General features: G+C 37.2%; 1 protein-coding gene across 1 annotated transcript in view; it reads right to left on the bottom strand.

The window, feature by feature from the left end:
- Positions 1–13,358, bottom strand: part of LOC149786025 (E3 ubiquitin-protein ligase rnf213-alpha-like) — a 94,794-nt gene that overhangs the window by 6,238 nt on the left and 75,198 nt on the right. The window contains exon 15 of the mRNA XM_089978100.1: positions 2,720–2,915. Coding sequence (XP_089834226.1) covers positions 2,720–2,915 — 196 coding nt within the window. The remainder of the gene's footprint in view (positions 1–2,719; positions 2,916–13,358) is intronic.

Consider the following 13,358-nt stretch of genomic DNA (forward strand, 5'->3'; position numbering starts at 1 on the left):
CAATTCCAGAGAGAGTAATGCATGTAATTAAGATTATCTATAGCATATTCAATATATTAAATTAAAATGGAATTAAAATGTAAGGCAATTAAAATTAGATCCATTTAGCATAACAGGCAGAGATGAGGGATAATGATAGTTCTGAATTTTATGCAAGCTCCTTCTGTTTTAGCCTTGATAGTTGTTCTCTCTGTATGAGTTGCTGCAACTTTTCCAAATGTCCATGTGCTTCACAGCTAGATATTGAGTTTCAAGAGAGTGTAAATTTAATTTGCATTTTAAGCCACCACTTTTACCCATCGTAATAATAAAGTTACTTTTTTCTTGCAGAAAACAAAATTTGCACAACACAATTAATTCGTTCCAATCTCCAATAACCTTAAAAAATGCAACAGTCAATCAGATTTCACTGCCTTTATACAAATTTCATACCAACTTCATTTAATGAAGATTGCTTTATTTTTATAAAAGATTTTAGCTGGCTTGTTTTCATAAAGAGTACAATGTTTTATAAAAGATTGTAGTTGACTTGTTTTGATGCAGTGTGCAATGTGTTTCTAAAAGATCGTAGCTGGTATGTTTTCTACAATGGGTACACATGCTATGCACTGAAGTCGCCACAATAACAAACTTCAGAAGACCAAAAATGTGCCCTCTGCAACAGTAGAATTAAAGCCTGGGGACAACATCAAATAACTGCTGGCTTGTCAATGTAAATGATAAGAAAACAAAGAATCTGATCAAGTTGGGACCGAGGGCTTCTGTCAACATGTATAGTTTTTTTATCTTAACATCAACATAGGCATAACATATTTGGTAGTAATAATAGACCATGGGACTGGGGCTTTGTTTTTGTTGTTGACATAGATGGCTTTTTTGACATAAGTGATGTTGATAATAAGTGGGTAATACTGTACAAATTTTAACAAACACAGTTGGGGTTGTGACCCTTAGATCACATTCCACCAAAAGAAACACTCCTGAAGGGAGCAATATTGGGAGAGGAATTAATTGAGCAAGTTTTGAAAAAGATTTCAAGCTGGCCTCATGACAATCCTCCATACGTTTAGGAGAAATAGTGACAAGATTTTTAAGATGGCCTATCTAGTTTTGTATAGCATATTCACTACATCAATCCAGTCTCAACTTTCTGTTTTGGTTGGATTAGTTGTGGGTTCATAGCTATATACAAAAGTTATGCAAATCATGTGACTTTAGCAAACAGACAGAAGGATCATTCTCAGCACACTTTACTTCAATACTTTCTAGGTTAACAGTAGATGCATTGTTAACATTTATTGCCTGTGCATTGATTTCATCAAGAACTTTAATCATTGGTGGATACTTGAGCTGGATACCATGAAAACATTTGTAACATATGTGGTGGTATTTTTGAACATACCATGCTATGTACTATGATGGTACACTGCAATTATATTATGGTCCAACAATTCAATCTTCTGGGGTAAGGGCCTGGGATGTTTTCAGAAAATTTCTCTTTGTCAATGACTGAAAAAATACCTTGCTCTGATTTATAGCAAAATAATACATAATCTGAGTAAAATTAATTATCTTGAGAAAATATAAAATATCCCAACTCAGAACAAAATCCTCCCCACACAAACCCTCCCTATAAATTAAATCGCTAGTACCTAATAGCATATGAATTTGCTATGTGTATGTGAACTGTTGTATAAGTTGTCATCTTAAAACTGGAACTAAAGTGGGATTATTAGGATTACGCTATGGTTAACACCGTGTAAAAGACATTATTCTGACATTAGAAAACTTGCTGATAAAAATGGGAAGTGCTGACACTGAAGCCTACAATTTGCTAGCTACACTACTGATATAATAGACTGGGAAACTCTGAGTGGGATGTCAACACCAGGGCAAGATACTTGTCAGTTAGGGCCAGTAGACATAAAACACTAAACAAATGAGAAAATATTTGGTGAACATGAAACATCATGTAAAATTCAAACAGAAAACAACTGCTTTCCTGAATATTTTAGGATGATTTGCAGTCATAGAAAGGAATAAGTGTACTTGACACATTAACATAAGCTATAGTTCATTCGACATAGCATCACAAATTTTATCATGTCAGTAACTCAGTAAATTTTCAGGTCAGTGTCATTAAATGTGGCTAGAAGCACCTAATTCGTTTCACACAAAGTTTATTTAAGACAAATTAGGTACTTTTAGCTGCATTTAATGACAATGACCTGAAAATTTACTCAGGATAAAAATTTGGAATGCTATGTGGAATGAACTATAATAAATAACTCAAGCAAATCACTAAAGCAATTATATCTTTTTTCCTTCTGATATTTTTTCCAAAAATTAGATTTGCCTACATTATCTTTCACAACATCCATTTGGCCACATGTGTCAAACATGTGATTAGGGGATCATAAATATGATTTTATTTGTAATATTCAAAATTAATATGTAACAAAAAACAATTACTGTTTTGTAAAAACAAACATTATTGTGTTAATTATTTTGTCATGAAAAATGAAAACATTCTGTTAATATTACATTCTTAACAAGACTAGTCTGGAATTTCAGCACTTTAAATATTGAAGTATACTATCGAAGTACCAGAACAGTGAAAAAGTCGTACATACCACTGAAAAAAAATGACATGGTAAACTGGTAATACTGTGCACCTCTAGTAGCCCAACCAAGGAAATACCATTTAAAATTTGCTTACAGAACATTCTGAGGAAGTGTGAAAAAGGTGTCCAGGTCAAGATGTGCTGTAGAATGATTCTGCCTTTATCCATGTCGCTCTTCTTCACTGCGGTCTCCCACTCTCTTTCATACAAACTAGACAACAGCCTGCCAAAGCGCTCTCTTTCAAGGCTTTCAAGCCGATGCATTTTAGCACTGTATCCTGTCTCTATTGCCTACAAAATATAATAAGAGACACACATTTCCCTTTACAGTAATAAAACAAAACAATTAAACATATTTTATCTAGCAGACATTTTCCATCTCCTTTCATTTGTCAAACTAATACCAAAGTTAACCCTTTATGGTACCATCAAACCTAATCAAGAAACCCAGTACTACCAAAATAAGGTATTTATATCCATGCAGCTGATACGTACTGCTACTCCTCATTCTTTTGAGGGAGTTGATTGATTGATTGATTGATTAATTGTATTTTTATGGCACATCAGCACTGTTAGCTATTTATTGCTATACAAAATGTTATATGTAGAATTAATTAAAAGTGATAAAATGTTTATTATCAACCAGTGATAAAAAAATCAAACAGTTACGAAAGCAAAATGATAAAATGGTGAAGGCAATATATAAAACTTCTATATCAACGGGGAATGTAAATGGTGTATGTTAGAAAAGATCTAGATGAAAAGGAACGGTATATACATTACATAAAAATGTTCAAAATGATAGCATAAAAATTATAGTTTAGAATAAATGTTTACTTCCTTCTGCAATTCTATAATACAAGAGACGTTTTATTGTATCAAAAAGTTCCTTCATGTCATGCACATTGTAGTACTAATTGCACGTAGGTTGGCAGTCGAAACACTCTATCATAAGTGCTTAACAGTGAATGGTTCATTGCAAGAAACACACTCTGGTGGGTCTTTGCCTTGTAGCACATGGGAGTGTGTTACATAAGTATGACCAATTCGAATTCTTCCTCCCTATGGATTGTTCTGTAGGAAGGAGTCCATTCTCCTAGGGTTGGCTTGATTGCATGAAGTTTATTATTCACTGCATCATTCCATGATGCCTGGCACTTCTGAAGTAAAGACTCTTTCAGATACTAGGTTTAAAATCAGTATACAGTATTTTAAAATCAGATGATGCTAGGTTTTGGGCCATTTTAGCAGCGCAATCTGCTTTTTCATTACCTTCAATACCAATATGGCTGGGTAACCAACAGTATTCTATGTTATGGGAAGTACTCAGCTCAGTATTTTTGATGAGAATATTGGTTAATAATGGGTTTTCCAGTTTTCTATTGTGCAGTAACTGAAGAATTGATAGCGAGTCAGTGCTGTTTAAAATATGTTTGCTTTCAATATATTGCAGAGTAAGGTCTATTGCTTTGATTTTGGCTGAAAAACTCGATGTACCATTTGGTAAGCAAACTTCTGTTGTGTGTCTTCCACTAACAAAGGCCGCAGGAGCCTTTTCTTCATCCTTTCATCCATCAGTATAAATTTTTGTGTAATTTTTAAATTCAGTGAGGAGCTCATGATAACAGTTGTGGAAGATGCAAGGGTTTGTCTCAGATTTTTTTCCATCCTGTAGCATAAGTAGCCAGGGAGGTGTTTTGGAGAAGGATGTTTTCTGAATTTAGAAAGATCAATTTTTATACTGTCAAGGCTGGATGATATTCGAATGCCAAAGGAAGGTATGACGTTTGGTTTATTTTCGTATAAGGTTTTGTATTTGGGTTGAAAAACAGCCGAAAAAGCAGGGTTCAGAGTGTTAGATCTTAATTTGAGAGCATACTGAATGGGAAGCATTTCTCTATGATATGATAAAGGTGGCTTGTTCGCTTCAGTGAAAAGGCTTTCACATGGGGATGTTTTAAATGCTCCAAGTGCGAGTCTTATTCCTTGATGATAAATTGGGTCAACTTAAGCATCTTCAAGTATGACTTTCTAGCTGAAGCATAAACAATGCAACCATAGTCCAGTTTGGGGTGAATAAACGTTCTATATAAATTGAGGATGACCTTTTCATCAGCACCCCAGTCAGTGTGCACTACTACCTAAGTAGATCTAGAGATTTCAAACATTTAGCTTTCAAGTTCTTTAAGTGTGGAATAAATGGCAGTTTTCTTCAAAAATAATACCTATAAACTTTGCTTCCTCAACAACTGGAATAGGTGTTCCGTCCAGTTTGAGTTTAGGTTTGTCATGATGTCTTTGTAACTGAACGAAATGCATACATACCATTTTTAATTTTGAGAATTTGAAACCGTTAATATTGGCCCAATTTTGAATCTTGTTTATATTTTGCTGTAGTTGTCTTTCAATTGTATGCATGTGCTTTGATCGATAACATATTAGAAAATCATCAACATATAAGTAGCAATCCACACCATGAGCCAAACACTTGGTGATGCTATTGATTTTGATGTTGAAAAGCACCAGATAAAATACTGCCCAGGGGGCTCACCCATCTCTTGCTTGTGCATATCAGAGAGGGTAGAGCCCACTCGTACCTTGAATTCTCTGTCTGAAAGAAAGTTCGATATGAAAGAGGTCAGACGGCCTTTTAGACAAAGATCATGCAGGTCATTTAGTATCCTGTACTTCCATATCGTGTCATATGCCTTTTCTAAATCAAAGAAAACTGCTACTAAATGTTCCTTCTTGATAAATGCATCACGAATAAATGTTTCCAATCTAAAAATTACATTATACCAAAGCCAAAGAAGGAATTGTTTAAAAAAAGTTTTCAATATACTGGTCCACTGCTATGGAACAACATTCCCAGTGACATAAGGCAGGCTCCTAGCATTTCATCTTTTCACAATCAATGTCTTGAATGATGAAATCTTTAGAAAATTGCTAGTATAAAAAATACCGCCTGCTTTTCTGTAATTTTACATCATTTTCATAGCTGAATTTTTCAATGGAGGATTATATTTTATGTTTTATATATGTTTATGTTTTCACTGATGCCTGTGAATGTGTTCCAGGCTTGATACTTTGAATTTTAAAATTACTTAATTATTTAGTGTCAACTCTTCACATCATGTTGTATATACTGTATATACTGTACGTAACAGATAGAAGGCCTCAAGGTAGATTAGTTCTGTAACTGAGTTACCTTCTCTAAATAAAGTCTTTATTATTATTATTATTATTATTACTATTATTATTATTATTAACCAGATGATGATTGGTGCTATGGCTATATCAAAAGCCACTTTAGAAAGGAGATACAGTAAAACCTGTTATGAGAGACCGCCCCTTCTGCCAACCAAAAGCGGTCTCTCAAGACAGGTGGTCTCTCATAAGAGGTGTGTGAAAATGGACTGGTTTTCAGGGTCAATAGTTAGCATTGTTGAAAAATTAATAATACCCATACTCACTGTACATGTATCATATCCTTTATTCATGAATCTTGTTAAATAATGCATGCATTCCTCTCAAAATATCTTTATATAATAAAGATATACATCTATCAAACGAGAATAAAATTTATATTTCAACATCACATTAATATATACAAAAAATTAACAGTTATATATGATGTATATATCTTATTTTATACACTTATTCACTTGTTTTTTTTAAAGAAATCCATTATACTTCTTTGTTGACATGTTTTACTCAGCTATTTGGTCTGAACATGTATCTCAATTATTGCCCTTTCATGAATCAACTTCCCACTTACTGGTATGTTTTTACTCCTTACGACACAAAACCACTCCCATACTCGCTCGTTCAGATCTCCGTAAACTGTCCGTCGTGCCGTGGCATATTTCCTCTGTGCTTGTGCACCTTTCTGCCATTCGTTTCTAATGGACTTCTTGTCTTTGATTACATTTTGAACTTGCATTTTACCGATGCTTAAGCTGACTGCTATTTTGCGAGTGGTCTTGCCTTTTTCATTTCTTTCAATGACATTAATCCTTTCTTCCAGTGTTTTTTCTTTTTTTCAGCGGAGATTCTGCCGTTGTTATTAATGTTGACGTTATAAAGACTATCAGTTTTGATCAGGTTTTGGGGAATTGTGGAATAAATATATATTATGTACCAATGAATGAAACCAAAAGACATAATTAACTCATCAGGAAACAAAACTGTACATTTATTCTGAGACGAAGTTTAAATCAACAGCGTTATAGCTGGATAAACAAATGTTCCGACCATCTGCACCCACGTAAACAGATTGTGGCTTGGTGAAACACTAACAAAAGAAATAAAAAATAATTTTAAAAAAATACAGAAATGATTCTCACTTACTAGTATTAAAGACAATGAGCTCATTCACCCTTCAGGCATTATGGATTAACTGGAAAGCAAACGACGTACTCAAACCAACACTGAAGCCCTTTCAAATGATTTCTCACTTGGACATAAGGACTACCGGCGTTTTGTGAGTTTTCATACAGATAAAGAAAAAATACAAACCTCTAAATTGACTGCGTATATCCATCATTACTCCCTTTGATGTTACTCTTACTGGCTATTCACATGACTTCGGCACTACAATGGCGGTTAGTGACATGTACTTCAGTCTGGTTTACTGCAGTTTACAAATGACACCGTACGCTGGAGCTGTAAATTTCACAAAACTGGTACTGTAGCAAGACAAATTATTTTTAAATACTTTATTAGAGCAATCTTTGCTATTTATGCAGTCTTTGTTACAAAGGATTAAATGATGGTTAGAGGTGTTTATCCCGACATATGGTTGTTCAACTATAGTGTTATTTAATGTGCACTTTGTTTGCATACTACATTTATCCCGAGCTCTAGTGTTTACAAAGGATTAAGTTAAGGTCAGTGGTGTCAATCTGTTTTGAATTTTTGGCGATGCGGTCGTTCATAGCAGTGTCAAAATGCATATTTTGCCAAGAAATCGCGGTCGCTGGTCGCGTTCAGCAGGTGGTCGTTCATAACAGAGCGTTTATATAGTAAAATCGATCCGTGCATTACGATTGTGGTCGGAAATGACAGGTGGTCGCTCATAGCAGGCAGAGGTTGCTCATGACAGGTTTTACTGTATTAGATTGTTAGTTTCCAAATACACACAAGCTGAGAATTGATCATTCATTCCATTGTTTTGCACACACAGCTCGTCAGAGCAATGGGTCAATAGTTGGCAGGATCTGTGCCATCTTTGCCTGGTTTAGGAACTGGTATGACTGTTGCTTCTTTCCAAATTTTTGGTACATTACCAGCAATCCATAAATCATTAAAGATTTCCAGAATGGTTCTGGTAGATGTTTAAAAAACTGGTAATGTATATCATCAGGCCCAGCGGATGTATCATGGGCCTTATTCAAAGATTCCATCAGCTCCAACAGTGAAAATGGTTGATAATAACTTTCAGAGTTATTCGATGTGAATTTCAACTGTGTCTTTTCTTTTTGAGTTTTTAATCTTCGGAAGGCTTCTGAATAATTAGATGGTGAGGAATTTATTGAGAAACTATCAGCAAGTATATTAACTATGTCATATTTGGAATTGATATTCTTGTTGTTTAGTTTCAGTTGTCGGAAAGAATTGTGTTTGCCCTTTCCATTTATTTTGCGGACAGTGTCCCAAACTTTCTTTATAGAGGAACATGAATTTAAAGTCGAAACATAATTTTTCCATGATGCCCTTTTACTTTCTTTAATCATGCAGCAAGCTTTGGCCTGAACAATATGTTACTTAGTTAAATTTTCTGGCATTGGGCAATCATGCTTGGTGTTGTTTAATGGCTTCTGTACATTCTTTCGTGAACCATGGTTTTTGGGCTCTTTTACAGTTTGGTGAAGACTTGAGAATGGATTCTTCTGCAATCTCAATTAAGATGGAAGTAAAATACTGAATAGGGTCATTGTCATTTAAAACAGTATCCCTGTTAAGCCTAGCTGTACAAAATGTTTCAAACTCTGTCCAGTCGGCCTTCTTTAAATTCCATTGTGGAATTGCTTATTGATTGTAACATTGGTGTTCTTAAGAGAGACTGGGAAGTGGTCACTGCTGTGAAGGTCATCAACAACCTTCCAATTTTAACCTAAAAGTAGCGAAGGAGAACAAACTGTCAAATCGATACATGTGTATGTACCAGTTCTTGGGTATAAATATGTCAGTGATATCATGTTATATAGACACAAGTCATGTCTAGAAATGAAATCTTCTACCTTTTTGCCATTGTTTCTTATGTAGTTTGATCCCCATAAAATGTTATGGGCATTAAAATGCCCAAGTAGAAAAAATGGGGCCGGCAGTTGTTGAACAAGGTTGTCTAAGTAATTTGGTCATAGGTTGGTGTTTGGTGGTATATAAATAGAACAAAAGGAAATCACTCGAGGTAGTGTAATGCTTATAGCAATGACTTGAAGATTTTTGTTTAAGGGAATGATGCTATGAGGAGCCCTATTGTTTACAACAATGGAAACTCCTCCTGAGGCCCTGTCACCAGTTTTGGAATATGTGTTAAAAAAGGAGTAGTTTTTAAGTGTGTTAAGTGTGTGTTGTCTGTGTCTTTAAAAAATGTTTCCTGCAGGCATAGTACTGCATGATCATGTTCCTTTATAAGCAGAAGAATGTCACTGTAGTTGGTTTTAAGCCCTCGGCAATTCCGTTGCATGATGGTGTTCTTCATTACGGATCTTTTTAATTTGGAGAGGATGTAACTAGGTTAGTCCTTTCGTGGAGAAATATGTGGGTTTATTTCTCTGGAGGAAGAATGGGATTACATTTTTGAGTTGTAGGTCTGGAGCCACCTTGAGTACATGGAACAGTTTCTTCTGCATCCATATCCTCAAAGTCTCCAAACCTGTTGTGCAGCTTTATGGGGTCATCAGACCCCTTTTGCTGCCTATTTGTTTGCAACCTTTTTTTACTATTTGGTGATTTTGGTGGTAGAGTGTTGTTGAAGGTTGTTTGAGTCAATATTGAGTTTTTCTGAGATTTGTAGTGTGGGATGTTTGAGCTGGATGGTGATTCAGGTGGGCTTGTTTGGGTTTGGGCATCTTTTGTTGTTTTTGGATTATTTTTCACTACAGTTGAGATGGCTGGGCTGGGGGGACATGTTCTAGTTTTTACAAGCTTTCTGGCCTCTGGATAGGGGATGTTGGAGGTGTACTTAACCCTATGTATTTCCTTCTCCTGTTTCCAGGTGCCACAATCATTTGAATTAGCATGGTGCTCCTTTCCACAGTTGTGAAAGGTCTTAATTTTTTGGATGTTCTTAGTATGTGCTTTACATTCGCACTCAACAAGCAGACCACCTGATTCAAGTTTTTAAACACTTTTGGGTTTGCTGACTAATCCAAGTATAGTCTTTTCAACTATAAATGGCTATAGTGCGGCAAGTGGTTTAGCTTCATCTCTGGACTGGATGACCATGAAGCAAGGAAAAGATTCCATGCCACATGGTCATCCTCAGAATCTGAAATAGTTCTTGTTCTCTGATGTTGACTTTTTTGGTTTGGATTTTCCATTTTTTTTTGGTTATTTCGTCACCCGTGCTCGCCCACCCACCATGGAGTCCAACAAGGGGAAACTTTCCAGGTGCCAGGGATACACAGGTGATATACTCAGTAGGTAAGATTACTTCCCGATTGACATGTTAAGCCACCGCCTTCTAGGAAGTCTTCTGAGGGTAGAAGAAAGGAAAAATAAAGAGGTAGACAGTAGGGGCAATGGTGGTATCAAGAAAGATACATGGAGAAAGATAAAGTGAGCAAGTAAATTAAGATCTCCTAGGGTTTGGCGTGACCAGCCAATTAGTCAAGACTGGGCCCTCCTGACCACCTATTTAAAAGCAGAGGCCAAAGCAGTGTATTGCATTGGAAAGCCTCTGTTCAACTACTAGGATCCTTTCCTGCCCTGACATGGGACACAACCCATGGCAAACAGGTTGCCTCCACTTAGTCACCTCTTACGACATGTAATGACGACATGTCGGGCCAATTCTACAACCCTGGACCCGCAGGGGGACTTGGAGTAGCCTAAATTGGTGGGACATCAGTGTTGGATGGGAAGAGGGAATAACAATAGGTAAATATTACATCAATTAAAATGAGTTTTACCCAAACAAAAAACTACATTTTAATATTGGTAATACCATACCTGTTGCTATTGCATAGCTGACTTAGTCAACTGGGAGGAAAGAAGATGATCTTACAACTGGCAAGTAGAAAACAAACATAAGGAATACTCAACCTCATAGAAGAGCAGGAGACTACTACAGGATGGAATCCAAATGGGCCACTTTTTCTGAGTAATGACGATTTCTACTACACCAATCACAAATTATTCTCCATTTGACATTATACACTTTATATGTTGATCATCTCCTGGACTGAATGATGCACTTAGCATTTTTGATTGAAAACTTTTATTTCTGGAGAGATTGGATTACATAGGCCAAGTATGAATATGGAGAACTTGTGGGCTGTTGTACAGGAGAGAGCCCCTATGCTGCAATGAAACGTCCCTACATGGAGGTAAGGTCCTGGGATGGTCCGCCAGCAGATCAAGCAGACTGCTGAACCATGATTGCTGAGGCCAACGAGAGGGTATCAAAATGAGCTGAGCTGTGGAGTGTCTGACTTTGTGTAGGACCTGTGGATCATCCTGAAAGGTAGGAATCTGTAAGCAAAATATAATCCCACTCTTGGCTGAAAGGATTCACTACCAAGGACCTCTGGTCTGGTAAAATGTAAAAGGAAAACTTGTTGTTAAGCTTAGTGCCAAAAAGTCCACCAAATGAGTTCCCCAAAGTTAGAAAAGTCTACTATGGACAGGTGGAGCAACCATTCCATGAAAAATGTTCCCTTTGCTTGATAGAGTGTACTCCAAAATATTCTTTTACCTGGGAATGTGGTAAGCTCAGAGAGTAATTCCTTCTCAAGCTGCCCAGCAAAGGAGGATCCAAACCTCCATGCTGAAAGAAGCATGACAGCTTCCTTGTCTTCTGAGGTGTGCTACTACTGATGTATTGTTGTAGAAGACCATCATGCATCAAGCATGCCTGAAAGACAGAGAACACTGCCCTCATTTCTAAATAGTTGATGTTGAGGGTAAATTCTTCCTGGTACTAGGAACCTTGAAGAATTAGTTCTTCTGGCTCCACATGACACATGAAGACTCCAGTCAAAAACCGGTCCCAATTTGTCAACCAAATTACACAATGATGGAAATCCAGACCCAGAGATAATAGAGCATTCAAGGATACTCTGTGCTGTTTCCACATCAATAAAAGGAGAAACTGGAGAGGATGCAAGTGCAATATGCCTTGAGGAACCAGGTCTGCTGCGGAGTTCAAGGTTCACAACACAGAGAGAACAGATGAGCTAATGACATGTTCTTTACTCTCACTGCCTCAATTGGGACAGGATCTTGTCTCTCTGTCCTGAGGGACATAGACAAATCCTCTGATTGTAAGGAACTAGACAAAATCTTAAAATGGATTCAGCTTATCTCTCTAAGTTTGTTAGAACACCAAGCCTGGTTGCTATACACCAACAGTGAGATAGGTCTAGTCTGAGAGACTCTAGACTGCTATTCTGGATCATCCAATCATCAAAATATTGGAGGATTGGGATACCTAATGACCTTAAATAGACTACAACTACCCCCATGACCCTGGTAAAAGCTCTGGGTTCAGAGGCTAAGCTGAATGACAGAGATCAGAATTGAAAAACTGCCCCATCCGAGGACAGATAGAGATGTAAAGGTATGCATCCTGAAGAATGATGGAGACCACCCAATCTGCAGGTCTTATGGCATTCCTGATGGAGGCTGTGGTCTCCATTTTGAATGGTTCCTGTGCAGAAATTTGTTTTGAGAAATAATGTCAATAATTAGATGAGACTCTCCCCTTTTCTTGTAAACCAGGAAACTCCTGGAATAGAATGCTGGAGATTTTTCTTATATCACACCCTTTCCACTGCACCCTTTTGAAGAAGGTAATGGACTTCTTCCTTTAACTGAGCCTGATTTAATTGGTGGAAGTAAATGAGGGACCTTACTAGAAGAGGGGGTTGCTGGAACCAAAGCCTGTGACCATCTCTTATCATGATGGAACCATCAACTGTTATGCCTGATCAAAAGAGGTTTAATTTTTTTACCAACATGAACTGAAGGAAAAGGTGAGTTCTGCAGGAGAGGTAATGAGCTGCTGGGGCTGTCCACCCTTGTCCTTAGGAAAGCGTGAAGGCCCTACAAACTTCCCTCTGGGCTTTTGCAATGCAACCTTCTTGAGCCTTCCCATAAATGGGAGCTCTGAAATGAGGCTGTTGCTTCGACTGGGCTGCACAACTCAAAAGAATTTAGCCTGTGGGCCTTGAGAGTGGTTAGGATGATTCCATTTACTGGCTGGTTTTGAGGAGCCTGACATGGAGGCAAGAGACCTGTAGTGATGGTCTCTCAAATCCTGAGTAACCACAGAAGGGATGAGCCCTCTGAATAGAGTCTCAGCCTCCAGGGACCAGTCATCAGAAGGGTCTGACTATGCTATAGTAAGACCTCGGAAGTATCCAGTACCACAATAAGCTCTGCTGACAAGGGTGCAACTCACCCTCCATCCATTTATACCTTCCCTTAGGAGGGGCCCCACTAATCCTAGGAGTCTTCAAGGAGACCCGAGTAATCCTTCTTTGAGAACAAAGAAAGAGAACCCAA

This window comes from Sinohyriopsis cumingii, chromosome 12 (genome assembly GCF_028554795.1).
Source record: "Sinohyriopsis cumingii isolate HCF-2022 chromosome 12, ASM2855479v2, whole genome shotgun sequence".
Taxonomy (NCBI): domain Eukaryota; kingdom Metazoa; phylum Mollusca; class Bivalvia; order Unionida; family Unionidae; genus Sinohyriopsis; species Sinohyriopsis cumingii.